Source organism: Leucoraja erinacea, chromosome 18 (genome assembly GCF_028641065.1).
Source record: "Leucoraja erinacea ecotype New England chromosome 18, Leri_hhj_1, whole genome shotgun sequence".
NCBI lineage: Eukaryota > Metazoa > Chordata > Chondrichthyes > Rajiformes > Rajidae > Leucoraja > Leucoraja erinaceus.
The window spans coordinates 6,655,785-6,683,503 of NC_073394.1; the positions used below are offsets into that span (position 1 = coordinate 6,655,785).

The following is a 27,719-nucleotide window of genomic DNA, read 5'->3' on the forward strand; positions in this document are numbered from 1 at the left end:
TGGAAGTAACCCAAGTCTCCATAAGCAGAATGAGATGGAACTGAGGTTCCAAAAGCAACCATCAACCATGGAAGAGACTCCCTCAGTAATGTTGATGGCTCAACCATCTTTAAGTATTTCAATGACGTTACAAGAACATACAATGGTCCTAGTAATTCCACAACTGGAGTATTGTGTGCAGTTTTGGTCTCCTAATTTGAGGAATGAAATTCTTGCTATTGAGGGAGTGCAGCGTAGGTTTACAAGGTTAATTCCCGGGATGGCGGGACTGTCATATGCTGAGAGAATGGGCTTGTATACTCTGGAGTTTAGGATGAGAGGCTATCTTATTGGAACATAAGATTATCAAGGGTTTGGACACGCTAGAGGTAGGAAACATGTTCCCAATGTTGGGGGAGTCCAGAACCAGGGGCCACAGTTTAAGAATAAGGAGTAAGCCATTTAGAACGCAGATGAGGAAACACTTCTTCATACAGAGAGTTGTGAGTGTGGAATTCTCTGCGTCAGAAGGCGATGGAGGCCAGTTTGCTGGATACTTTCAAGAGAGCTGGATAGGGCTCTTAAAGATATCGGAGTCGGGGGATATGGGGAGAAGGCAGGAACGGGTACTGATTGGGGATGATCAGTGATGATCACATTGAATGGCGGTGCTGGCTCGAAGGGCCGAATAGCCTACTCCTGCACCTATTGTCTATTGTCTAAGAAAGCAGAAACAGGAATAGTAATCCTGAATAGTTCATTTTTCCCTTGGCCCCAGCGGTATAAATATTGAAGATAGACACAAAGCTGGAGTAACTCAGCGGGATAGGCAGTTTCTCTGAAGAGAAGGACTGTCTTTGTCTTCTTCTTCTTGCGTGTGGCGTGCACAGCCTAAAGTTGTAGGACAACATGTTCTATTTGTTCTTATTTGATTGTGCACGCCAGGTTGATTGCATTCATCGAAACAGGGCGGACAACGTGAGGGTTGCAATCTTCCACCCCAAGGACCGGCTAACCCTTCGTCAGACTTCTCCATTGACTTCTCTAACCAAGTAACCCCACTTTCCCTCCCTCTCCATCCCTCCCCCATCCTGGTTCTCCGACCAGTCTGACACTCCTCAATAAATGTTACATTGTATGCCTCATTGTCCCCTTCCCCTGGCTAACAATGGTCTATTCTTTTGAAACCATTGAGCCAATTTTTGAAGCGATTTCTTCAATTTTAGTCTCGGTTTAGTTTATTGTCACGCGTACTGAGGTGCAGTGAAAAGGTTTTGTTGCGCGCTATCCAGTCAGCAGAAAGCCTCTACATTTTTACAATCGTGATACACGATGCATAATAAGGGAATAACGTTTAGTGCAAGGTAAGGCCAGTAAAATCTGATCAAGGATGGTCCGAGGATCACCAACGTGGTGGATAATGGTTCAAATGTATTAGTTTGTAAATTTATTTGATGTTCTGCACTTTCTGTTTGTTGAAATGGGGCCGCACTTATCATGATCTGTTTTTAGATTCACTGGAAGACCTGGGAAATACACCTACATCTTTCGCAACATGCGGATGGAAGAGGTAGTGTAATACTTTGCTTCTGTGTCAGAGTGAAATACAAATTTAACCAGTGAACTGGCTGCTGGATTTAAGGCCGCTGTACAAACGGATTAACATTTGTTCTTTGTCTTGTTCAGTGTGCTCCTGGAGGCTGCCTGATGGAGTTGTGCATTCAACTGAGCATCATCATGCTGGGGAAACAATTGATACAGAACAACTTGTTTGAAATAGGCGTTCCGTACGTATTTATTACCACGTCCCAGCGTGTTGGGCTAAACATCTGAAATTGTGGATCAATTGATTGTTTGAAACTTGGTCGCTTTTTAGTTTTCCTCCTATTGTTTCAAGCTGCCCGTGAGTTTTTCAGCTTCTCACCACTTGCCCGAGCAAGTGCCCGGTGGAGATAGATAGATTATTGATCAGTACACGTGTCAGAGGTTACAGGGAGAAGGCAGGAGAATAGGATTCGGAGGGAAAGATAGATCAGCCATGATTGAATGGCGGAGTAGACTTGAAGGGCCAAATGGCTTAATTCTACTCCAATTCCTTATGGCCTTATGACAAACTATCTCTGTACAAGGCAGACACAAAATGCAGGTGTATTTAATAACATTTAGAGTTGGGAGCCTTCCTGTCTTGATCCAAAATGCCCCTCTACAGAAGGTAGACGCAAAACTCAGCGGATCAGACAGCGTCTCTGGAGAAATGCAATAGGTGACGTTTTGGGTTGGGACCCTTCTTCAGACGGGGGCCTTGGCCCAAAACGCCACCCATGCCTTTTCTCCAGAGATGCTGTCCGACTCATTGAGTTACTCCAGCTTTTTGTGCCTATCTTCGGTTTAAACTAGTATCTGCAATTCCTTCTTGCACATTTAGTCTGCACAAGGCAGTTGATTAGAAGAAGGACCATATCATCGGAGGCATCTTGTCTCCTTGTACATGTTGTTTCAATTCCCCTTCTTTGCCAAAACACTGACCTGGCACAGTGTTTCCTGTGATGGTATCGACTTTTACGGTTAAACCAGTATATTCTGAAACAATAAACAGTGATTTAGGAACTTGACTAAATAGCTTGAATTATTGGTCATTCACCACATGCCCATAAGGTCTTCTTTCAATGCAGAAAAACAGCCAGATATCATCTAGCTAAACAGACCATGAAATGTACTTTGTTACATTATTCCCGGAAATTTGGAAACCATCGGAGAAAGCTCGAACCTCCTTCATTCCACCAGAGTTAACAGCAAAATCAAAGGAGACGACTCTGCTTTAAACGTTACAATTTGGAGATACAGTGTGAAATTGGGGGCCCTTCGGCCCACCGAGTCTGTGCCGACCAGTGATCACCCCGTACACTAGCACTTTCCCGCACACAAGGGATCATATACAATTTTACTGAAGCCGATGAACCTACAGTCCTGGAGTGTGGGAGGAAACCGGAGCACCCGGGGAAAAGCCATGCGGTCACGGGGAGAACGTACAAACTCCGCACAGCCAAGCACCCATAGTCAGGATCGAACCCGGGTCTTTGGCGCTGTGAGGCAGCGACTCTATCTCCGCGCCACCGTGCCGCCCTAAGCCGATGAACCCGTGTTTCTCACATTCAATTCTGAATGAGCCATCCAAAATCTCTTTAAATCCTGCAAGCCAAGGAGACTTAAGGTATTTAAACTCGTGTAAATCATCAGTGGCGTTTACATATTTTAGTGAGGATTGTTGATAGAGGGAAATAATCCAGTTTCTCTCACTAGGAAATGTCCTGAAGCAACATCAATCAGAAAGCTAAGTTTACAGGAGCAATGAGAGAACTTTCCCAATCCAGGTTTCAGAACACCCTTTGTTATGGCGATTGTTTGAGCCTTCAGTCATTTGAGAGTAGAGGTCCCGACTGATTTGGTTTGATTCCAATCCACTAAGCATCTTGGAGAATCGTAGAGTCTTACTGCGTGTAAACAGGCCCTTTGGCCCAATTTGCCCTCACCGGCCAACATGTCCCATCTGCACCAATCCCACATGCCTGCATTTGGGCCATATCCCTCCAAAACCTGTCCAATCCTGTCTAATTGTTTCTTAAACATTAAGGTAGTCCCTGCCTCAACTACTTCCTCTGGCAGCTCGTTCCATACCCCTGCCTATTATATTCCTATTATATATCCCCCCCTTCCCCCCCCCCCCCCCACCTTAAAGTATGTCCTCTGGTTCTCATTCCCCCCCCCCCCCCCCCCCCCCCCCCCCTCTCTGGGCAAGAGACTTTGTGTGACTACCCAATCTATTCCTCTCATGACTTTGTCCACCTCTGTAAGATCACCACTCATCCTCCTGCGCTCCAAGGAATAGAGTCCTAGCCTGCTCAACCTCTCCCTGTAGCTCAGGTCCTCGAGTCTTGATAATGTCCTCGTAAATCTACTCTGCACCCTTTCCAGCTTGACAACATCTTTCCTATAACATGGTGCCCAAAACTAAATTTGGAAACAATTGGAAATTATTTGCTTTTCATTTCCCATCTGTTTCCTTGATTAGTTCACTTTCGAAATCTCATTCATACGAGAGGTCATAACAGGAGCGATCTTACGGATTATGTATAAAATCATGAGAGGTATAGATCGGATAGATGCGGATAGAGTCTCTTGCCCAGAGTAGGGGAATCGAGAACCAGAGGTCATGGGTTTAAGGTGAAGGGGAAATGATTTAATAGGAATCCGAGGTGTAACTTTTTTACACAGAGGGTGGTGGGTGTGTGGAACAAGCTCTTGTCTTCTCCATCAATCTCATGTCTCAGAGATTGGGTTTAGTTTGGTTTGTGTGCAGTTTTAGACTACAAATTTGAGGAAGGACATTCTTGCTATTGAGGGATTGCAGCGTAGGTTCACCAGGTTAATTCCTGGGCTGGTGGTACTGACTCGAAGGGGCCGAATGGCCTACTCATGCACCTATTGTCTATTTAGGAGCCTGGTCTTTTTTAATCTATGTTGTAGATCCAGAAATTATATTATTTATACTATGTATATATTATGTTAATTTATATGGTAGTTATTTATGTTTCACATGTACTTTATTTACTCTGCCTTGCTGCAGCAATGGGCATGCCGTTATAACCTGTATCTATTTGCCATCTAGACGCGTTAGTAAATTGACTCTGTGCTGCGTTTCAGGAAGCTGAAGAAGCTGATGCGATACATGAAGGCAAAAAGAGAGGCCAAGCTGGAGACTGAAACCAACTGCAAGATCCCCCGGCAATATGAATCGGACTATAACCTGGAGCCATTTGCTGGTCTGACTCCAGAGTACATGGAAATGAGTGAGTATTCCCCCAGTTCAGTTTCAGTTTAGTTTATTGTCACGTGTGCCGAGGTACAGTGAAAAGCTTTTGCTGCGTGCTATCCAGTCAGCGGAAAGACAATACATGATTACAATCGAGCCATTCGCAGTGTGTGGATGCGTGGTAAGGGAATGACGTTTAGTGCAAGGTAAAGCCAGCAAAGTCGGGTCCAGGATAGTCTGAAGGTAGATAGCAGTTCAGCACTGCTACCTATTAGGTTGTATTAGGATGGTTCTGTTGCCAGATAACAGCTGGGAAGAAGCTGTCCCTACTAAGTTGCTGGTGTCCATCAGCAGGTAGGAAGAGCATGCCTGCAATCATTCTTGTCACAATTTGGTAGAATTGATTTTATGTTTAGTTAATAATAATCCAGAAACATTTACATCGAGCCCTGCTTAGCAGCTTTTCAATTAACAGCGCTGTCAATTCTGAAGCATGTTTAACATGGTGCAAACATTCCAAAGCAGTTTTTCAGGAGATCGTCAAACAAAAATCTGATGTTGTGGCATCGGATCAAAGGTTTTTATGGCGCACTTTGAAGAAAACAGTCGTGAAATTCAGGGAGGAATTTCCAGAGCTCAGGACCTTGGCAGCTGAAGGCATGTTCAACGTTAATTTCTGTGGAATTCTCTGCCTCAGAAGGCAGTGGAGGCCAATTCTCTGGATGCTTCCAAGGGGGAGTTAGATAGGGCTCTTAAAGATAGCGGAGTCAGGGGATATGGGGAGAAGGCAGGAACAGGGTACTGATGGTGGATGATCAGCCATGATCACACTGAATGGCGGTGCTGGCTCGAAGGGCCGAATGGCCTACTCCTGCACCTATTGTCTATTGATTCAGTTTGTATGAGCAGCGGCCAGACTTGGAAGAGATACTGGGGAGACTAAAAGCTATTGTGGAAAGAGTGTTTCAGATGGATATGCAGGGAATGGAGATGCAGCCCAGACCATCACACAAACCAACCTCCCTTCCATGGACTCAGTTTATACCCCACGCTGCCTCGGCAAGGCCAGCAGCATAATCAAGGACCAGTCGCACCCTGGCCACTCCCTCCTCTCCCCTCTCCCATCGGGCAAAAGGTACAGAAGTGTGAAAACGCACACCTCCAGATTCAGGGACAGTTTCTTCCCAGCTGTTATCTGGCAACTGAATCATCCTACCACAACCAGAGAGCAGTCCTGAACTACTATCTACCTCATTGGTGACCCTCGGACTATCTTTGACTGGCGTAACTTTGCATGAAGCATTATTCACTATAATGTATCGGTACACTGCAAATAACCATATAACAAACAACCATATAACAATTACAGCACGGAAACAGGCCATCTCGGCCCTACAAGTCCATGCCGAACAAATTTTTTTTTTTTCCCCTTAGTCCCACCTGCCTGCACTCATACCATAACCCTCCATTCCCTTCTCATCCATATGCCTATCCAACCTCCAACCAAATAGCTCGAATGTAATCATGTATTGTCTTACCGCTGACCTGTTAGCACACAACGAAGGCTTTTCACTGTACCTCGGTACACGTGACAATAAACTAAACTGAAAGTGTAACAGAGATATGGATCATGTGCAGACAGATGGGATGAGTTCATCTTGGCACCATGTTCATCACAGGTGGGGCAGGCCGATGGGTCTGCTCCTGTTCTGTGCTTCCCCATGTTCTATGAGGCTGGAAGGAGTACAAGCAGAGGGGGGGGGTAGCACAGTGGAAGATGGTCGTAGAGATGCTGGTCAGGACACTGTGAAACGCACATCTCCTCTGCTGGTTATTGTAAAAGCACCAATATAACTTGTGCACCCGCACATGATTATGAAATGGATTAGGTGTACGAAAGAACTGCAGTTGCTGGTTGAAATCGAGGATCGAGACGGGCTGAAGAAGGGTCTCAATCCGAAACGTCACCCATTCCTTCTCTCCAGAGATGCTGCCTGTCCTGCTGAGTTACTCCAGCATTTTGTGCCGGCCTTTAATGAAAAGGATTGGTATCCTAATCTGAAAGAGAGCACTTCTGACTGTGAAGCTTTACATTTTGTAGATGCAGCATGTGAACAGGCCCTCTGGCCCACCGATGTCCGTGCCGACCAGCGATCCCCTTGCACTAGCACCGTCCTACACAACAGGGGATAATTTTACAATTTTGCCGAAGCCATTTTGAACCTACATATCTGGGGGGGAAGCCAGAGCACCCGGGGAAAACCCACACGGTCATGGGGGAAAGAGCAGTAATTCAGTACATACAGCACCCGTGGTCAGGATCGAACCCGGGTCTCTGGCGCTGTAAGGCAGCAACTCCACCGTGCCACACTGAACTTGGTGGGGATGTGAGAAAATTAAGCTGCCGGGAATATTTTGGGGCAAAGGCAGTAGAATGGGGTTAGGAGGGAGAGATAGATCAGCCGTGATTGAATGGCAGGATAGACTTGATGGGCCGAATGGCCTAATTCTACTCCTATCACGTGAGCTTACTAGTGGAGGAATGCATTTGCTTTGGGAGCCAGCTTAGACTCCTTGAGCTTCCATTATTCTGCATGTAAATACTGAGGCACCACCATCTCTAACTTGGCTCGGGATTCCAGAGTTGCTTCTTTGGAGCCTCGGAGTAAATTGAATGATTCTACCTCCCGTCCGATATTGCCACGACCTGCCTGGCGTTAGTGGCTATTTAAGTAGCCAAATGTTCCCAGCGTCTGAGATATTGCATTCATACTTGGCACTTACCGGCTGGCACACGGAAGCCAGATGAATCGAAACGCTGATATCATCCCACAAAAATTAGTGACGAGTATTTCTGCTGAGAAGCAAGCTGCTCGCTGTAACATTGGATGGGTCTCGCAATTCCCATCTCACTGAATTGCAAATTCTAACAAACTCACTTGGAGCTTTGAGGGGGGTGAGGGGAGGGGGGGGGTGTATGTTCTGGTGGCTGTGGGCCCTTTGAAATTGAACTCGCCCTGTGTCACTGCTCCTTACAGCAGCTCAGTCCGCCAATCTATCTTTCCCTCTCAACCCCATTCCCCTGCCTTCTCCCTGTAACATTTGACACCCTTACTAATCAAGAACCTATCAATCTCCGCTTTAAAAATACCAGCGTCTTGGCCTCCACAGCCGCCTGTGGTGATGAATTCCACAGATTCACGATGTGGCGTGGATGGTGCTAATGTATGTGGGGGAGGGGGGGAGAGAGATTGCTGTTCGGCACCGACTCAGTGGATCGAAGGGCCTGTTTCCACGCTGTGTCTCTAAAGTCTAAAGCCGCAGGTTATTAACCAGTTTCCCAAGATCTGCGCTCCCATTATTTTTCGCTTCTTGCGTTGAAACTTGAATGGCGAATGTGACTTTTGTTGTTGTCGTGGTTTCTGTAAACCCTGGTGTGAACTATTTTTAGGGCCATTCCCAGCTTCCTGGAACCTTGCTCCAGATATGCCCAGACGTAACCCAGAGACCACACATGGGAACGAGATTCTTGACCTTGTATCCCTGACCCACTTCACTCCACCGTTGGGACCACATCCAAGGAGCTCTTCCTCTTGTTGCCAAATTGGCCGACTGATGGGCAAAAACAAAGGCCTTGAATGAAAAGCTAACTTGCTTGCTGTGAGGATGAGATCTGTGCCAAACATGTACCAGATGAGCATCAGCAGCAAACTGTGTGCGTGTACTTTCAGTATATCTTTGAAATGATATCTTTCCCCTGGGAGTGGCCAGGGACATTTTATGTCCCTGATCATATTATAAGGCCAAGGCCGATACGTGCAGTTGGGGGGTGACTGTTGACGGTCACCAAGACATCCAACGCAGCCCCTGAGTTGGAGAAGCCAGGACCAGCTGTTTTTCAATTCTCTCTGGTGCAGTCATTCTACTTGGCTCCAAAATATAAGGAAAGTAGACACAAAAATCTGGAGTAACTCAGCGGGACTGGCAGCATCTCTGGAGAGAAGGAATGGGTGACGTGTCGGGTCGAGACCCTTCTTCAAACTCAAAGGGACCTGGTGTGTGATACGACCCTATCGATGGATATTTTGAATGGTGGCACAGCGGTAGAGTTGCTGCCTTACCGTGCCGGGTTTGAACCTGACAACAGGTGCTGTCTGTACGGAGTTTGCACGTTCTCCCCGTGACCTGCGTGGGTTAACTCCGGGTGCTCCGGTTTCCACCCACACTCCAAAGACGTACAGGATTGCAGGTTAATTGGCTCTGGTAAAATTGTAAATTGTCCCAAGTGGGTGTGTGTAGGATAATGTTAGTGTGCGGTAATGTTAGTGGATCGAAGGGCCTGTTTTCTAAAGTCTAAAGTTCCGTATCTCTAAAGTCTAAAGTTCTTTCTTTGATGCTGTTCCATATTATGACGCATATTATGTTGTGCACGTTACTGCAATTTTTGTCGTCAAAGCTGGTTTGGTGATGGCCGCTTGTTCCATTCGCCCACCACCCTTTGTGTAAAAAAAAAAATTTAAAAAAATTACCCCTTTGTGTTCATATTAAATCTTTTCCCCTTCACCTTAAAACTATGTCCCCTTGGTTCTCGATTCCCCTACTCTGGCCAAGAAACTCTGCGACATCTCTACAGCTCTTTGTGCAGGCTGGCACTTTGTCCTCTGATTGCTGCTTTATCTCTCCTACAGTTATCCAGTTTGGGTTTGTCACCCTGTTTGTCGCCTCATTCCCACTCGCTCCACTCTTTGCGCTGCTGAACAACGTGATTGAAATCCGCCTGGATGCCAAGAAGTTTACCAGCGAGCTGCGGAGACCCAACCCGGCAAAATCAAAGGACGTCGGTCAGTAAACCCGTCATCATTAAGTAACTGAGAAAGGCTTGTGCCCGTAATCTCAATTGTAAGCAAGTAGCCACTCGCATATGTCGTTCCTGCCTCGTGTCAATGCGATCTCAGTAACGCTGTTCAAAAAAGGTGCTGAAAACACACTCAACGGCAAATGTCCAAATGTGTGGGAAAGAACCGCAGATGCTGGTTTAATTCGAAGATAGACACACAATGCTGCAGTAACTCAGCGGGACAGGTAGCATCTCTGGGAAGAAGGAATGGGTGACATTTCGGGTCAAGACCCTCCTTCAGACAGGTCGGTCTCATCCCAAAACGCCACCCATTCCTTCTCTCCAGGGATGCTGCCTGTCCCGTTGAGTTACTCCAGCATTTTGTGTCTGTCTACGTCATAGAAAGGAATGGACCAAGTGCTGGATGATGGGATTAGTGTACATATTGGTTCGTGATGGGCAGTATTGATATGGTGGGCCGAAGGGCCTGTTTCTAAGCGGTATAAAATGCTGAATCTAACTGTTTCCACAAAAGCAGGTGCTTAAATAGTGGAGCCATGGACATAGATTCCATTGTCTTTGCACTAAACATTATCAAAACTTTAGTATTCCTTGGAGCGTAGGAGGATGAGGGGTGATCTTATAAATGTGCATAAGGTCATGAGAGGAATTGATAGGGTTAATACTAAAGAAGGGTTTCGGCCCGAAACGTTGCCTATTTCCTTCGCTCCATAGATGCTGCTGCACCCGCTGAGTTTCTCCAGCATTTTTGTGTACCTAGGGTAAATACACAGTCTTTTACCCAGAGTAGGGGAATCGAGAACCAGAGAATATAGGTTAAAGGAGAGGGGGGAAAGATTTAATAGGAACCTGAGGGGCAACCTTTTCACACAAAAGGTGGTTTTGGGTATATGTGACGAGCTGCCGGAGGAGGTGGGACTAGTGTAGATGGGGCATGTTGGTCAGCGTGGGAACATTTGGCTGAAGGACCTGATTCCATGCTGTGTGACTCTACAACACGTCTTGGCTTCAAACCATGTATGACATCACCAATGAGTTGTGTAGGAAGGAACTGCAAATGCTGGTTTAAACTGTAGATAGACACAAAATGCTGGAGTAACTCTGTGGGACACACAGCATTTCTGGAGCGAAGGAATGGGTGACGTTTTGGGCCAAGACCTTTCTTCAGACAAGAACAATGAGTTAATACATTTTTAAAAAAAAACAAAGTAACTGCTCAATAGTGTTGCAGCAGTATCTATAAATCATGGAAACTAGTTATTAAACTAATACCCAGATCTTATTTTCTAGGAGATGGCTGTCATTAGATTTATTGGCCTTGTGTATACATGTACTGTAGGTTGTGTGTTCCAGAAATAGTCATTATTCAAAGACCAGTAAACAAAACATTAACTCTAGTGGGGTGGACATGTCCAAGACTAGAAGGCAAAGCCTCGAGGAGCTACGTCTAAAGTAGATGTGACGGCATTTTTCATGCGTCACGGGCCGTGGGTGCCTGGAACATGCTGCCAGTGGTGGTAATGGAGGCAAATGTCACTAAGGTTTAAGAAGCTTTGAGAGAGGCACATGGATATGCTGGGAATAGAGGGATATGGATCACGTGCAGGCAGAGAAGATAGGGGTGGCGCAGCGGTAGAGTTGCTGCCTTACAGCTCTCGAGACCCCGGTTCAATCCCGACGGCGGGTGCTGCCAGTACGGAGTTTGTACGTTCTCCCCGTGACCGCGTGGGTTTTCTCCGAGATCTGCGGTTTCCTCCCACACTCCAAAGAAGCACGGGTTTGTAGGTTGATTGGCTTGGTGTATAAATGCAAATTGTCCCAAGTGTGTGTAGGATAGTGTTAGTTTGCAGAGATCGCTGGTTTGTGTGGACTCGGTGGGCCAAAGGGCCTGTTTCCGCGCTGTATCTCTAAACGAAACTAAACCGGTCAACAAAACATTAACTTTTGGGATGGAAGTAAGGTCATAAGTGATGGGAGTAGAATTAGGCCATTCGGCCCATCCAGCCTGCTCCACCATTCAATCATGGCAGGTCTATCTCTCCCTCCTAACACCATTCTCCTGCCTTCCCCCGTAACCTCTGATACTTCTACTAACCAAGAATCTGTCTATCTCTTCCTTCAAAATATCCAGTCTTGGAAATATCCAAGACTAGCAGACAAAGATTCAACACGCTGCCTAGAGTGGTGGTGGAGGCAAATATCATAGTGAGGTTGAAGCAGCTGTGAGATGAGGTGGACACACTGGCAACGGAGGGGTATGGATCACGTCAGGCAGAGAAGATTCATTTATTTTGTCATCGCGTTCCACACAGACATTGGTCAGTTTTGTTTATTGCCGTGTGTACCGAGGTACAGCAGGAAGCTTTTGTTGCGGACTCGGTGGGCCGAAGGGCCTGTTTCCACCCTGTATCTCGAAACGAAACTAAACCAACACGTTGCTTGTATGAACATTAGCAAATGCAGCCAAAATGGTGCAGGCGAGAGTAACTGTTCGTTCTCCTGTTGTTTTTAGGTATCTGGTACAACATTCTCCGAGGGCTTGGGAAGTTCGCAGTCATCATTAATGTGAGTTCATATTATTTATGTAAGAGAAAAATGATCCTCTGGGAATTTTCCCAACCTGTCGTTTAATATATGAATTCGGAAGTGACTAATTCTTTGTATGTGTTTGCTCTAAGTGTCTCCCCACTTGTCTGCCAATTATTTTTGCTGCGTTTCATGATAAATAGCGTTTTTGAGGGATTTTGTACACAACCCAAGGCCGATCAAGGAGGTGCCAAGACTGTGTCCAAAACGTACAGGGAGAGTGAGCTGTGGAGGCTCGGAGTGAAAGTTGTCCAGAGTACTGATCATGTCTGTTAATCGTAGACCTGCTTCAAAGCAAAGATAGACACAAAAAAGCTGGAGTAACTCAGCTGGACAGGCAGCATCTCTGGAGAGAAGGAATGGGTGACGTTTTGGGTCGAGACCATTCTTCAGCCCCTTGCTACCAATCAAATTGAATTACTTTCCCTCAAAAGCCACAGGTTTTTGGAAATGAAGAAACTGATCTGATGAGGACGGGGTTTTAAAATATAAATTTAAAGAAGGGGTGGCGCATCAGCAGAAATACTGCCTTACAGCGCCAGAGACCCGGGTTCAATCCTGACTACGGGTGCTTGTGTGTATGGAGTTTGTACGTTCTACCCATGACCCGCGTGGGTTTTTCCCGGATGACAATAGACAACAGGTGCAGGAGCAGGCCATTCGGCCCTTCGAGCCAGCACCGCAATTCAATGTGATCATGGCTGATCAACCGCAATCAGTACCCCGTTCCTGCCTTCTCCCCATATCCCCTGACTCCGCTATCTAACAGGCTCGACATTGGAGCCAATCTTCTATTTAAAACTGTGTGGGTACGAGCTGCAGATGCTGATTTATTCCAAAGATTGACACAAAGTGCTGGAGTAGCTCAGAGGGTCAGACGGCATCTCTGGAGAGTAGCATCTCTGGGAGTGGGCGACGTTATGAGTCCGAATCCTACTTCAGTCTCTACAACAGCCATGGCTTGTCAAGCTGGCACAAGCAGCATGAAGTCAAGTCAAGTCAAGTTTATTTGTCACATACACATACGAGATGTGCAGTGAAATGAAAGTGGCAATGCTCGCGGAACAAAAAAACAACCAAACAAATTATAAACACAATCATAACACACATATTATTTTACATAATGAATAATAGAAGGAAAAACGTTCTGTACAGTTAGTCCCTGGTGAGAAAGGCGTTTACAGTCCGAATTGCCTCTGGGAAGAAACTCCTTCTCAACCTCTCCGTTCTCACTGCATGGCAACGGAGGCGTTTGCCTGACCGTAGCGGCTGGAACAGTCTGTTGCAGGGGTGGAAGAGGTCTCTCATGATTTTGAATCTCTCCCTTGTAGTGTGTGGGACAACCTGCTTGAGATCTCCTTCCTGGAGAGGGGGAGAGGCGGCAACTGGAGTCGGGTTGTGCAAGTTGGCAACAAAGTGGCAGCACAATAGCGCAGCCCACACCTCTCTTCCAGCTTCCTTTCCGCCATTTCAATAAGTCTGAACAAGGGTTCCTCCCCATGAAACATCGCCTATCCACGTTCTCCAGAGAAGCGGCCTGAGAATTATGGGTGGCACAGAGGCACAACGGTCAAGTTGCTGCCTTGCAGCACCAAAGTCCTGACTACGAGGGCCGGCTGCATGGAGTTTGTACGTTCTCCCCGTGACCGCAAGGGTTTTTTTCCCCAGGGGCTGCTGTACCCCTGTTGGGAGACCGCTTTCCGAGCTCCCGCGGTGGCAGCTTCTCCCGCCCGAGTTGCGGGGCTGAAAACGACCCGGAGCGGGGCCTGACAACGCCCGGCGCAGTTTTAACGGCCGCGGGACTTGCCATCGCCCGCCGGGAGCTTTAACATCGGTAGAGGATGGAGAGCAGGGGAGGGACAAGACTTTGCCTTCTATCACAGTGAGGAGGAGATTCACTGTGATGGATGTCTGTGTGAATTGAGTTGGTTGTGTGTCTTGTAAAATTGTTTATTTTTGTTGTATGAGTGCAGAAACCAAAGTTCCTAAAGGACAAAAAAAGTTCATTGAATTGAATTGAATCCGCCCACACTCCAGACGTACAGGTTTGTAGATTAATTGGCTTCGATTGCCCCTAGTGTGCAGGATGGTTAGGATGGGCAACACAGACTCGATGGGCCGAAGGGCCTGTTCTGCGCTGTACCACTAAACTACAATCTGGCGTGACAGATTCAGCCTGAAGAAGGATTCCAACCCGAAACGTCACCTGTTCCTTTACTCCAGAGACGCCGAGTTACTCCAGAGCTTTGTGCCTGTCCTCCACTCAGGACTGCAGTGTTGGATGCTGATCCTGGCATTTGTTATCTCCAAGCTCGCCACTGATTTATTATCGAAACATAAAGCGCAGCTTGCTTCTCGTCGAGGGAAATATTTCCAAGGAAATTGGCTTTCTGCAGCTGTGTGACTTCTCTTCCAAATCAAAGTTTCTACTGGGAATGGAACACAGCTTTCTTCTTGACCTGCTAATCCCACTGTGGGATGAACGCCAAATCCTTTGGAAAATTGTGGCTTCCTTCGCTCCTTGTCTTATCCTTCTGCTCGCTGTCTCCAAACTCAGTCCTCTGATCAGTAGCCAAGACCAGGGAACAACCGATCAAAATACGGAGCTGTTAGTCGATCTAGTAAAGCTGCAGCTTGTGGCTGGTTGAGGGATGAAAGTTTGGCCTTAAAAACTTCTCCCCCTCTCCCGTCTAGCAAAAGGTACAGAAGTGTGAAAATGCACACCTCCAGATTCAGGGGCAGTTTCTTCCCAGCAGTTGTCAGCCAACTGCATCATCCCACCACAACCAGAGAGCAGTCCTGAACTACTATCTACCTCATTGGTGACCCTCGGACTATCCTTGATTGGACTTTGTGTAAGGAGGAACTGCAGATGCTGGTTTAAACAGAAGATAGATACAAAAAGCTGGAGTAACTCAGCGGGACAGCCAGCATCTCTGGAGAGAAGGAATGGGTGATGTTTCGGGTCGAGACCCTTCTCGGCTTATACTGGCTAGAATTTAGAAGATTGAGGGGGGATCTTATAGAAACTTACAAAATTCTTAAGGGGTTGGACAGACTAGATGCAGGAAGATTGTTCCCTATGTTGGGGATGTCCAGAACAAGGGGTTACAGTTTAAGGATGAGGGGGAAATCTTTTAGGACCGAGATGAGAAAAACATTTTTCACACAGAGAGTGGTGAATCTGTGGAACTCTCTGCCACAGAAGGTAGTTGAGGCCAGTTAATTGGCTATATTTAAGAGGGAGTAAGATGTGGCCCTTGTGGCTAAAGGGATCAGGGGGGTATGGAGAGAAGGCAGGTACAGGATACTGAGTTGGATGATCAGCCATGATCATATTGAATGGCGGTGCAGGCTCGAAGGGCCGAATGGCCTACTCCTGCACCTATTTTCTATGTTTCCATGTTTCTCAAGAAGGGGGTCTCGTTTCTCAAGAAGAGGGTTTAGTTTAAACATTCAGTGTGGAAACAGGCCCTTCGGCCCATCGAGTCCGCGCCAACCAGCGAACATCAGGTGTACACCAGCACTATCCTGCACACGCTAGGGACAGTTTACAATTTTACCAAAGCCAATTAACCTACAAACCTGTACGTGTTTGGAGTGTGGGATGAAGCCGGAGCAGCCGGGGGGAAAACCCGCGCAGGTTACGGGGAGAACGTACAAACTCCGTGCAGACGGCACCCGTAATCAGGATCGAACCCCGGTCTGTAGCGCTGTGAGGCAGCAACTCTACCGCTGCGCCACAGTGCCATCATGTTTTAAGAAGCAGAAAAACAGTTACGTTGTTTCCCCGTCTGTTGCAGAATTCCTTTTTTTGTTCCGAAGCAAGATGTTGAAACGAGGAACTGCAGATGCAGGTTTACACAAAAGGAGACACAATGCCGGAGTAACTCGGCGGGTCAGGCAGCGTCTATGCAGAACATGGATAGGTTGATGTTTCGGGTCGGGACTGAAGAAGGGTCATGACCTGTTCATGCTCTCCAGAGATGCTGCCTTGACTCGCTGAGTTACTCCAGCACTTTTAACTACAGATGCTGGGTTTTCTAAAAATAAAGTGATCTAAAATGGAACTAGTGTGAACGGGTGATCGATGGCTGGCATGAATACTGAGGGCTGAAGGGATGCTTCCATGCTGTATCTCTTTAAATAATATATATAGACAAGAAAACAAAGTATATTTTTTACTATTATAATGACACTGATTAAAATGTGTGTTGAATTGTACTGTGTTCTCTGTTAATGCTTGTTAATGCATGATGCATTATCTGTTTAAATAGGTGCTTTACCCATATTTAAATATTTTCATTCCTTGAACGGTTTCTGACTGCCAAATTCAGTTTTTGCTTCTGAGTTCTGCACCAAGCCATTTTGGTAGTCAAATCTGCAGTTCCAGGTTTACGAAGATAGACACAAAATGCTGGAGTAACTCAGAGGGACAGATAGCATCTCTGGGGAAAAGGAATGGGTGATGTTTCGGGTCGAGACACTCTTCTTCGGAAGTGTCTCGAAACGCGACGTCGCCGATTCCTTCTCTCCAGAGAAGCTGCCTGTCCCGTTGAGTTACCCCAGCAATTTTGTGTCTGTCTTCAGTGCAAACCAGCATCTGCAGCTCCTGCATACACATTCCATGGTTCAACCTCCTTCAGGATGACAGTGGCATTCACTTAGTCTTTGGCACTGTGGGGCAGCAGCTCTACCAGCTGCATAACTGTGCCACCCTTCATATTCTTCAATGAAAAAGATGGCTTGCCCTCTTGTACTATACATTTTAAGAATGCAAGAGGATGTAAATAAATGATTGCCCCCCAAGTCTACGTAGAATGGATGAGAAAGTAGGATAACATCGAGCCAGTGTCAACGGTGATCGATGGACACTTATCAGTCTGAAGAAGGGTCTCGACCCAAAACTTCCCTCCATAGATGCTGCCTCACCCGCTGAGTTTCTCTTGAATTTTTGTCGCCCTTCGATTTTTCTAGCATCTGCAGTTTGTTCTTAAACATGTTCTCTAGAGATGTGCCTCGCCCACTGAGTTACTCCAGCACTTTGTCTTTTTTTTTTGTAAATCAGCGTCTGCGCTACCTCATCAACATCTGTTTCATTTCGTGCACATTAACTGCGGACTGTGGTTATTGATCGAGGTCGACACTTGATTAGTTATTGAACACTTCAGTTTTTTTTTGTGTCATGCATTCAGTTTGTACTTTGGCCATGAATTGTGAAACGACGGCCTTCAACTCATTGTTTCGTTCACTAGGCATTTGTGATCTCATTCACTTCCGACTTCATTCCGCGCCTGGTCTTCATGTACTTGTACAGTCCAGACATGACATTGAATGGCTTCACCAACAACACCTTGTCCTACTTCAACGTGAGCCACTTTGAGCAGGGGTCTGAGCCCTTGGAGCCAATGGCACTTGGATACCAGGTTGAAATTTGCAGGTAGAATCCTTTCGGGTAAACGACACCGTTTGCTAATGATTTATTTTCCTCCTCTGTGCCGCTCCTTCTCACTCCATGTCAACGGAGGCGAAACTGTTTGGGTCTGTGTTATACGGTGTTTAGGAGAATGATGATGGATAATCAAAAATGAATGCCATTAAACTGGAAATAGACAATAGACAATAGGTGCAGGAGTAGGCCCTTCGGCCCTTCGAGCCAGCACCGCCATTCAATGTGATCATGGCTGATCATCCCCAATCAGTACCCCGTTCCTGCCTCCCCATATCTCCTGACTCCGAACATGAAATAACATGGACAAGATTTACGAGGATGTTGCGGGGACCCGATAGCCTCGGGGAAAGGTTGGGCGAGTTAGTAGTTCATTCCTTGGCGAGCAGGAGGCTAAAGGATGATTTTATAGACATGTATCAAATCATGACGGGAATAGATAAGGTGAATGCGGAGTCTGTCGCCCAGTTTAAGGAAATCAAGAACCAGAGGACATGGGCTTCAGGTGAGGGGGGAAAATTTGAATAGGAACCCGAGGGGAAATGTTTCACTCGGAGGGTAGTGGGTAAATGGAACGAGCTGCCAGAGGAGGTAGTTGAGGCAGGTACTATTTGGACAGGAGGATGGGCAGCAAACGTTTTGATCTTCATTCTTCCAAATTCTTCAATGTTGGGCTATTTGCTTCAATTTCTACTTTAATCAGCCAGATTTCCTTGGATGCAGAGAAGATCTAATTGATTCACAAAGATTGATGCTGTCAGGAATGATGGCTGTAAACTGCATTTTCACCATGGAGTATTTGAGCACATTCAATATGAATTATTATATTTCACCAAAGGATCAACTGATGGATATTTCATGTATTTACTTCCCAGGTACAAAGACTACAGAGAACCTCCATGGTCATCTCAACCCTATGATCTGTCAAAAGAATTCTGGTCAGTCCTAGCAGCCAGGCTGGCTTTTGTCATCATTTTCCAGGTAAGTGATGGGAACCACTGCCCCATTTAGTCCATGGAACCAATCCTTCTAAGTTTTTGTTCTTGTTAGTTTGGAGATACAGCGCGGAAACTAGCCCTTCGGCCCACCGAGTCCGTGCCGACCAGCGATCCCCGCACATTAACGCTACCCTACACAGACTAGGGACAATTTACATTTATACACAGCCAATTAACCCACAAACCCGTACGTCTTTGGAGGGTGGGAGGAAACAGAAGGTCTCTGTGAAAACCCACGCGAAACAGGGAGAACGTGCAAACTCCGCACAGACATCACTGCACAGTCAGGATCGAACCAGGGTCTCTGGCACTGTAAGGCAACTCTACCGCTGAATTAGCGTTGCGCCTTAAGTCGATCACTTATTTTTGTTTAGGCCATGTCATAGAGTCTTGGTGGAAACGGGCCCTTTGTCCCAACTTGCCCACACCGGCACGCATGCCCCACCTGCCTGCATTTGGCCTATATCGCTCTAACCCTGTCCTATCCATGTACCTGTCCATATGAATCTTAACCGTTGCAATAATATCTTCCTCAACTACCTCCTTCGGCAGCTCGTTCCTTTCACCTACCACCGTTTGCATGAAAAATGTACCCATCAGTGTCCTATTAAATAATTTCTCCCCCCCATCTAAAATCTATGTCCTCTGGTTCTCGATTCCTCAACTCTGTGCAAGAGACTCTGTGCTCTACCCGATCTAATCCCCTCACGCTTTTGTACACCTCTATAACTTCACCCTCATCCTCCTGCGCTCCAAGGAATAAAGTCCTAGCCAGCAACCTCTCCCCTTGCTCAGGCCCTTGAGTCGTGGCAGCATTCCCGTGACTCATCTCTGCACCCTTTGCAGTTAAAGTGGCCCTCTGTATCTGCATCAGCAAGAAGAAATTATAGCGAATTGTGGACGCAGCCCAGACCATCACGCAAACCAACCTCCCTCCCATTGACAAGTCGTGCCCTGGCCACTCCCTCCTCTCCCCTCTCCCATCGGGCAAAAGGTGTAGAAGTGTGAAAATGCACACCTGCAGATTCAGGGACAGTTTCTTCCCAGCTGTTATCAGGCAACTGAACCATCCCACCACAACTAGTGAGCAATCCTGAGCTACTATCTATCCTCATTGGAGACTCCTATCTTTGATTCGACTATCTGGCTTTATCTTGCACTAAACTTTATTCGTGCTATTCCCTTATCATGTATCTGCACTAAACATTTTATTCGTGCTATTTTCCCTTTATCAGCACGTATCTGTACACAGAAACATAGAATGGGTGCAGGAGTAGGCCATTTTCGAGCCTGCAATCATGCATTGTCTTTCCAACTCAGTATCCCGTACCTGACTGGTTATCACCCTGTAACCAAATGCTTTAACTCCCTCTTAATATAGCCAATGTACCCCTCGGTGGCAGAGAGTTCCAGAGATTCACCACTAAACGTGAAACTAAACTGTACCTCGGTACACGACAATAAACTGTTTCAAACTACCAGAGTTTGACCACCTCGTGTCTTTGACGCGGGCCTTTTGCGACAGGCTGATCTCACTGCCTTTTTCCGTGTTTTGTTTTTTTTCTTGTTCTTTCAGAATCTAGTTATGTTCATGAGTGACTTTGTGGACTGGATGATCCCGGACATTCCAAAGGAGATCAGTGAGCGAATGTCGAAAGAGAAGCTGTTGATGGTGGAGATGTTCCTGAAGGAAGAGCAGACCAAGCTGCAGATAGTGGAGGCACTCTCCTCGCAAGACAAAGAGAGGACAGAGGATAGCTCTGACGAATGTCCCAAGGAGGGTCTGGCAGAGCGGTCCGATAATTTCGCCGGTGGCGGGGCAGATTCTTCCCAATCCCATCTTATAAAAGAAACGGATATGATTTAGGAACTGACTTTTAAAAGTAACAGGTTTCTTTAGTTGGGGCATTCCACAATATGGCAAGGTGTCACTTTAACACGGAGCGGCGATATCTTGAAGACCGATAGTCATGCCTTCGTTGGACGGCTTCTGTTTGCTGCAGTTCAGGTTGCCATTTTGAAAATCGTTGTTGCAAGAATCACTTTCTTTTCACAGATGAGGTGGACCATGGTTTAACAGTAAAAATATATTTTGACACAGTGCGATGCAGGGAACGCCACTGTTTTGTATTCCACAGGGATGTTTCAGATATTTTCCATTTGCTACATAATACAAGCAAACTTAACTCGAGAGGCAACATGAAAATGGTGGTGACAGTCAGATTTTTTTTTTTTCCACTAAAATGACAATCACTTTGGTTTTTAGTATTTTAAATTTGAATTAATTTGAGCTCCCTCTCTGCTGTTTGGTTGTGTGGTTGAAGGGAGATTTCTTCCTCGTAACAGGTAAATTGTAACGGGTAACCAGGCAAATTGAGCCTCGTGTGTAGGATGGCGTTAGGGTGCGGGGATCACTGGTCGGCGCGGATTCGGTGGGCCGAAGGGTCCATTTCCACGCTCTGGACTAAACTAAAAATATCGGGAACCAGCCCTAACCTACCCTCCATTTGAAGTGTCTACACCTTGAGCAATGAAGCTAACTTCACTTCAAATTGAGGTTTCCATTTCATAACGGGTGTCTCCTCGCAGTTTGAGAGAGTGTCCATTTTGAACGTGGTGGTTTAAAGGGAAGCGGGGAGTATTGATTAGGCAACTGAAACTTATTTCTGAGGTCACAGATAGAATTTATAACCCAATAGCGGCTTTACCGTTATGGACACGCATTTGACAATGGGCAAAGTGTTTATGTAATGAATGGAAAATTCTGGGATGTCCTCCTCAGCAGTGCTGTTCACCTGCTTTCATCAGCACTGCTAAAATGGGTGAGTGAAAATAGTCCCACCCAAGCTGGTTTTACACAGGAGTTGGTGGCGGGTGATTAACCTCACCATTGCTTTGCAAAGGCCCAACACCCCCCCTGGTGAAAATATCGCCTGCCATATAATGGTTTTCACAAATGGGTTTTAGCCAGTCGGGAGTCGGCTTCAAATCACGCACCTTAACTTTTACAAAAGTCTGCAGGATCTTGATGAAAGTGCAAACCATTTACTGGCTTGAGTAGATAGGTTGTTAGCATCCGTTTAATTGGCTGGATATAGGGGATTAATTCCTGGTGGAGTCCCGAATTCTAAGAATTGTTTCTTATGGAAAAATAGTGGGGACACGTTTTAGGATTCCCAACCCGGTACAGAATTTTATTCAGTCGACTTTCTGGATACTGCTTCTCTGATACGGGAGAATAAACTGTACGAACAAAAGTCTAAGCCATCATAGCTGGATAGACCATTTTGTTTCCTCTTCCTCTTTTCCCCTTCTCCTTGTCTCCCAGCCTCCCTTTCCTCTCCTCTTTGATCAAACTTACACTGCAGGTAATTCTTTTTCCTTGCAGGGATGGCAGTAAATGCCGAAACGAGATGGTGTCTTTGGCAGACTGTTACAGTGGGAATTGGGTGTGGGAGGGAGGGAGGGATGTCATCTGACTTACTGCTTTCCACACTAGATTAGAAATGTCACTTTTAGATTTCACGGGGCTTTTAATGTCAAGATTAGAAATGTGCACTATTTATGTATTGTTTTTGCGATTTAGCAACTTTTAAGAGCACTTTAGTGTTTAATTCTTTATTGTGATTATATCAGAAAATACTTTAAAGCACAACATTATATATTATATTTGGAGTGAATTTCCCAATGTAAAGCATTGCAACCTGCTACATTGTGTGTCGGCTGTATGGGATTTCATTCAGTTAATACGTTTGGTACAATTACCTCAGTGCCTTTGTTTGTAGTCGGTTTTATTTTTTATTTTTGCAACATTTTACGCGTTATTTTGGATTGGAGCATTGTATTCTTCTTTTTTCCATATTTGTACACTGCCCAAAATACTAAGCAGAGTTTCCTGATGCATGTTTCTGTTCTGTTACGTTCATCTCTACAATGTAAAATCTCACTATATTATTACACTATATTCTTTAGTCATCTTGAGTTCACCATCTCACTAAATGTTTTTTTTTTTTTGTAAATGGAACTGGCAGATTATAACCTGTATTTCCCACTTAATATGTAAGGAGCTGCAGATGATGGTTTACACCGAAGATAGACACAAAATGGTGAAGTAACTTAGCGGGTCAGGCGGCATCTCTGGTGAATTAGGAATAGGCGATGTTTCGGGTCGAAGTCTGATGAAGGGTCTTGATTTGAATCGTCACCTATTCCTTTCCTTCAGAGATGCTGCCTGATGTTCTGAGTTACTCCAGCATTTGGTGTTTTCCTTCTGAATAAAAGGTCTTAAAAATAATAATCATTTTAATTAATTCATACTTTTCCCCCCCACACTATTCTCATGTTCACTATAACTTCTCCAATTAAAGGACAGATTTTAAGTTTCCTCTGAACCAAATACATCTGCTGAATGCATTAGTTAAATCATGGTCAATTAACCTTAAAATTTGGTCAAAGCTTTATTTGAAAACAGATTTTACCATAATCTCCGAGGAGATGCAGTCAATACTCTCGTGGATTTCTTTGTAGGCTTTTAAATACATAAACGGATCTAAAATTAATTCAGCTGAAATAATTGAAAAAAAAATTCACTATAAAAATCGAAACAATGCTTAAATTAGGTGGACTTCAAAACAAAATGCTTTGAAAATATTAGTGACTAGTGTGTTTTGTTGACAGTTAAAATACTATTCCTCCGTTAACCTTTAAACCTGTGAAGAACAGTTGAACAAGAGACTTCAGTCGGAGGATCTCTAGATATGGTTTGGAGCCAGTTTCTTAGGAGGATTTAGATGCAGGGATTAGGTTTGTGCAGGAGGATTTTACACCAGTGTACAATGACTTGACATTGTTGCTTCCTACATTTCTCAGTGTCCTTTGATTGCTTCAAACAAATAATAATAGTGCCTTGGTAGATTTCTCACTAATGTCGTCTTTCACTGGAGTACAGAGAACTCATCTTAAATTTAAAGGGACGACAGCCTGCGTTTTGTCCTTGCGTGGAACACTGTTCAAAATGGGCAGCTCTCCTTCCAGCCTTATCCTTTGCCTTGAGTCTTTTTCACCCAAAAGCATCTGGTCTGAATGGTCCTTCATGCTACGCCCACTATTTGGTCCTGCCCTGTATTTCCAACCTGTTCCACACTGAGCAAATCTGTGTTTAACCAAGAATAACTGCATTTTTTCAATTTACCGTCTCTCTCCCTTTGACTGTTCAATTTTCCATTTTGTTTTACTTTAGTTCAAAGGAGAGTCGTTTGATTTCATCCCTGAAACACACTATAATCCCCATCTCCCAAGCCTTAACGAAGCCACAAACAGTTCAGGGTATCATTCCTGTACAGTGAGAAGGTGAAGGAATTGTGAAGGGGGATTATTTAAAGAAAAACAATACCTGAGAAATAGATTTGGTACGGATGTGAAGCGGGTGATATATAAAGTTACAGGGCATAATTTGTGCTTAAAGTCACAAAGCTTAAAGAAAGTATAGAAACGTAGAAAATAGGTGCAGGAGTAGGCGATTCGGCCCTTCAAGCCTGCACCGCCATTCAATATGATCATGGCTGATTATCCAACTCAGTATCCTGTACCTGCCTTCTCTCCATACCTCCTGATACCTTTAGCCACAAGGGCCACATCTAACTCCCTCGTAAAAATATAGCCAATGAACTGGAGTGATGTGACAGAGAGTTCCAAAGATTCACCACTCTCTGTGTGAAAAATGTTTTTCTCATCTCGGTCCTAAAGGACCGAGATGAGAAAAACATTTTTCACACAGAGACAAGCAAAATAAAGAATTAGATAGATATTCAAAATGAATAGAGGACTGTCAAATAGAGGGGAAGTTAAATTGAACCATTGATAGAATTTTAAAAGCAATTTAAGTCTGAAAATGTTCTAATCATGAAATTATTGGAAAGTAGTTACGGCACAAGTTCAAGTCAACTGGTGACGGTCATTCCAAAGACCATTTCCCGTGACAATATTGTGCACACTTTGAAAGAGTGCCTGCAAGTAATCAGTTTAAATTTACCGTGTTAAATACATTTAGATGTTTTTAAACAAGGTGCCCAATGATCTTATTTATATGAATGAAAAGTGAATGGGAACTTTAAATTCGGAGTACCGTGGGAGGATTGTAACATGTATGTTGCATACACAACCAACAAATGCCATGTTACGATTCTAACACAGGGGCTATAGGTTCTGAACACCATTAACCACAAGCACATTGTTCTGCAAAACTATAGCTCCAAAAAAAACAAAGCTAGGATCAGCGAGTTCTTCTTTACTGATTTCCAGATCGCTTTCTGAAAGAGACGGTTGCTTCTAGGTAAATGTTTTATTTTAACATGTTTCTGTTTGTTGAGGATTATGATTGGGACACTGTATTGACTTAGTCTTTCGTGAATTCTCTTCCTCAAGATTTACTCTTCAACAAAAATGTGTATTTAGATAATTTCCTCGCTCTCCACAAAACATATACGGGAGTAAAAATAAATGTTGCTTTTTAAACAAAGGACTCGCCTAATGTTGTGTACACTTTGCAATCACGTGTAGTTAGTTGTTTTAGTGTGTCATTTTATGCACAAGTGTTTTCAAAATTGTAGAAATATTTTGGGAACCAGATAATATCTTGGCACTCTTAAGTTTAGTTTTAGAGATATAGCATGGAAACAGACTCTTTGGCCCACCAAGTCCATGGCTGAATAGGGATCTCCATCCATTATTTATATTCTGTCAATTCAGGGACAATTTACAGAAGCCAATTAACCGAGTAACCTGCACGTCTTTGGAATGTGGAAAGAAACCGGAGCACCCGGAGAAAACCCACGCGGTCACAGGGAGAACGTACAAACTCCGTACAGATAGGCACTCCATAGCCTGGCTTGACCATGGGTCTCTCTGGCATTGTGAAGCAGCAACTCTACCGCTGCGCCACTGTGCCGCCACATGTGATCAAAAAAGATCGACATGCCTGATATATTTTTCTCGTTGTAAAATGTGATTGACTTTAATCATCCCATAATTCCTCTTGAAACCTGCCCTTCATTTCAAATCATTTTAAGAGTTGTCTATGTCCGAAGAAGGGTCTGTGGAATTATCTGCCTCGGAGGGCGGTGGTGGCAGGTTCTCTGGATACTTTCAAGAGAGCTAGATAGGGCTCTTAAAAAAAAATAAATAAATAAATAAAATAAAAAAAAATAGCGGAGTCAGGGGATCTGGGGCGAAGGCAGGAACGGGGTACTGATTGAGGATGATCAGCCATGATCACATTGAATGGTGGTGCTGGCTTGAAGGGCCGAATGGCCTACTCCTGCACCTATTGTCTATTGTCTCTTGTCTCGACCCGAAACGTCACCCATTCCTTCTCTCCAGAGATGCTGCCTGTCCCGCTGAGTTACTCCAGCATTCTGTGTCTATCTTCTATATAATAAATGAGGTTGATTGAATAAACAGTGGGTGTGATTCGTGCCACAAGGGACAGACTGAAGTAAGAGAGAGACTTAAAACTGCGGTCGGAAGGTTTATGTTACCTAAACATTTGCAGAAGTTAATTTTGTTAAGTCTGTGAGAATGACATTGTTCTGATTTTCTTTCACACAGTCTGGCCTTTGGCTGCGCATTCACTGTTGTATTTAATTATCTGTTTCCTGTGCTATATATCAGAGCCCTGTTGTTTTCCTTTTACTGCTAGCCTTCATGCTAAAGTTCTGCTCACTGTAAGACTGAGGAAGCCTAAAGTTGTTGTGCTTTGAAAATTACATTGGGCAGAATTATTCTCGAAACTGGGCAAAGAATATTATGTTTGGTTATTTTTTTCCGTTTGGAGATGCAGCACAGAACTAGGCCCTTGGGTTAGGCCCACCGATCCCCGCACATTAACGCTGCCCAGAACACACTAGGGATAGTTTCACATGTGTACCAAGAAACCTTGGTAGACAAAAATGCTGGAGAAACTCAGCGAGTGCAGCAGCATCTACGGAGCGAAGGAAATAGGCAACGTTTCGAACCCGGAGTGTGGGAGGGGATTGATGATCTCAGAGAAAACCCAGGCGGTCACGGTGAGAACAGACAAACTCTGGACACACAGCACCTGTAGTCAGTGGCGGACTGGGTCTAAATATATTGGTTGCCAGGAGGCAAAGGGGGCCCACCCACAACTGCAATGCTATCACTTAACAGGGGCCCACTTGCCATCACTTGCCATCACTTCATCACGGGCCCACTTGCCATTAGGCAAGCTGACACCCTGGCCAGTCCGTTACTGCCTGTAGTCAGGATCGAACCCGGGTCTCTGGCGCTGCAAGGCAGCAACTCTACCTCTGCGCCACCGTGCCGCCCCTAATGATCGTGGAAATTATTATTTTTCTTAGACCTTCATATGATCTGAGGAGATCCTATGTTGGGACTGACCGTATATATTTGCCCACTTACATCTATTTAAACCTTATCTCAATGGGTAGCAGCCTACCACCGTGGTGCAGCGGTAGAGCTGCTGCCTTACAACTCCGGAGACCCGGGTTCGATCCCGACCACGAATCGACCTCTGTTGACCTGTTTAAATGGTCAGCTTGACATAGATTACAAAACCTACACCAAGCACAAACTAATTAGGAGCAGTCGAGGGCATTCGATCCAATTTGAGATACCAGCTACCAAGACCGATGTATACAGCAATTCGTTCTTCCCCCGCACAATTAAAGCATGGAATAATCTTCAACCCTACCATAGTTACCCAACCAGATGCAACTAAATTTAAGGTAGCTCTTTCTTCCCACAAACCCTTTCGGGATTAAGTCCTCCCTCCACCACCTCCAGTTTAAATTCCTTTTGAAATATTTTGGAGGACCAAGAAACCAAGAACCAATCTGGCTGGAGTTTGTACGTTCTCCCCATGACCTGGTTGGGTTTTCTCCAGATGCTCCAGGGACAGCCAGGCATCTTGATGCTGTCTGATCCACTGAGTTACTCCAGCATTTTGTGTCTATCTTCGGTGTGAACCAACATCTGCAGTTCTTTCTCTACATGTTTACTGTA

General features: G+C 45.2%; 1 protein-coding gene across 2 annotated transcripts in view; it reads left to right on the forward strand.

Moving 5' to 3' along the window:
- ano1a (anoctamin 1, calcium activated chloride channel a) overlaps positions 1-24,345 on the forward strand; it is a 183,746-nt gene extending 159,401 nt beyond the window's left edge. For both annotated transcript variants that reach the window (XM_055649204.1, XM_055649203.1), the window contains exons 21-28: positions 1,492-1,549; positions 1,666-1,766; positions 4,681-4,826; positions 9,478-9,630; positions 12,160-12,212; positions 17,489-17,673; positions 18,558-18,663; positions 20,257-24,345. In XM_055649204.1, coding sequence (XP_055505179.1) covers positions 1,492-1,549; positions 1,666-1,766; positions 4,681-4,826; positions 9,478-9,630; positions 12,160-12,212; positions 17,489-17,673; positions 18,558-18,663; positions 20,257-20,547 — 1,093 coding nt within the window. In that variant the 3' untranslated portion in view covers positions 20,548-24,345. The remainder of the gene's footprint in view (positions 1-1,491; positions 1,550-1,665; positions 1,767-4,680; positions 4,827-9,477; positions 9,631-12,159; positions 12,213-17,488; positions 17,674-18,557; positions 18,664-20,256) is intronic.
- The last annotated feature ends 3,374 nt before the right edge of the window (positions 24,346-27,719 follow it).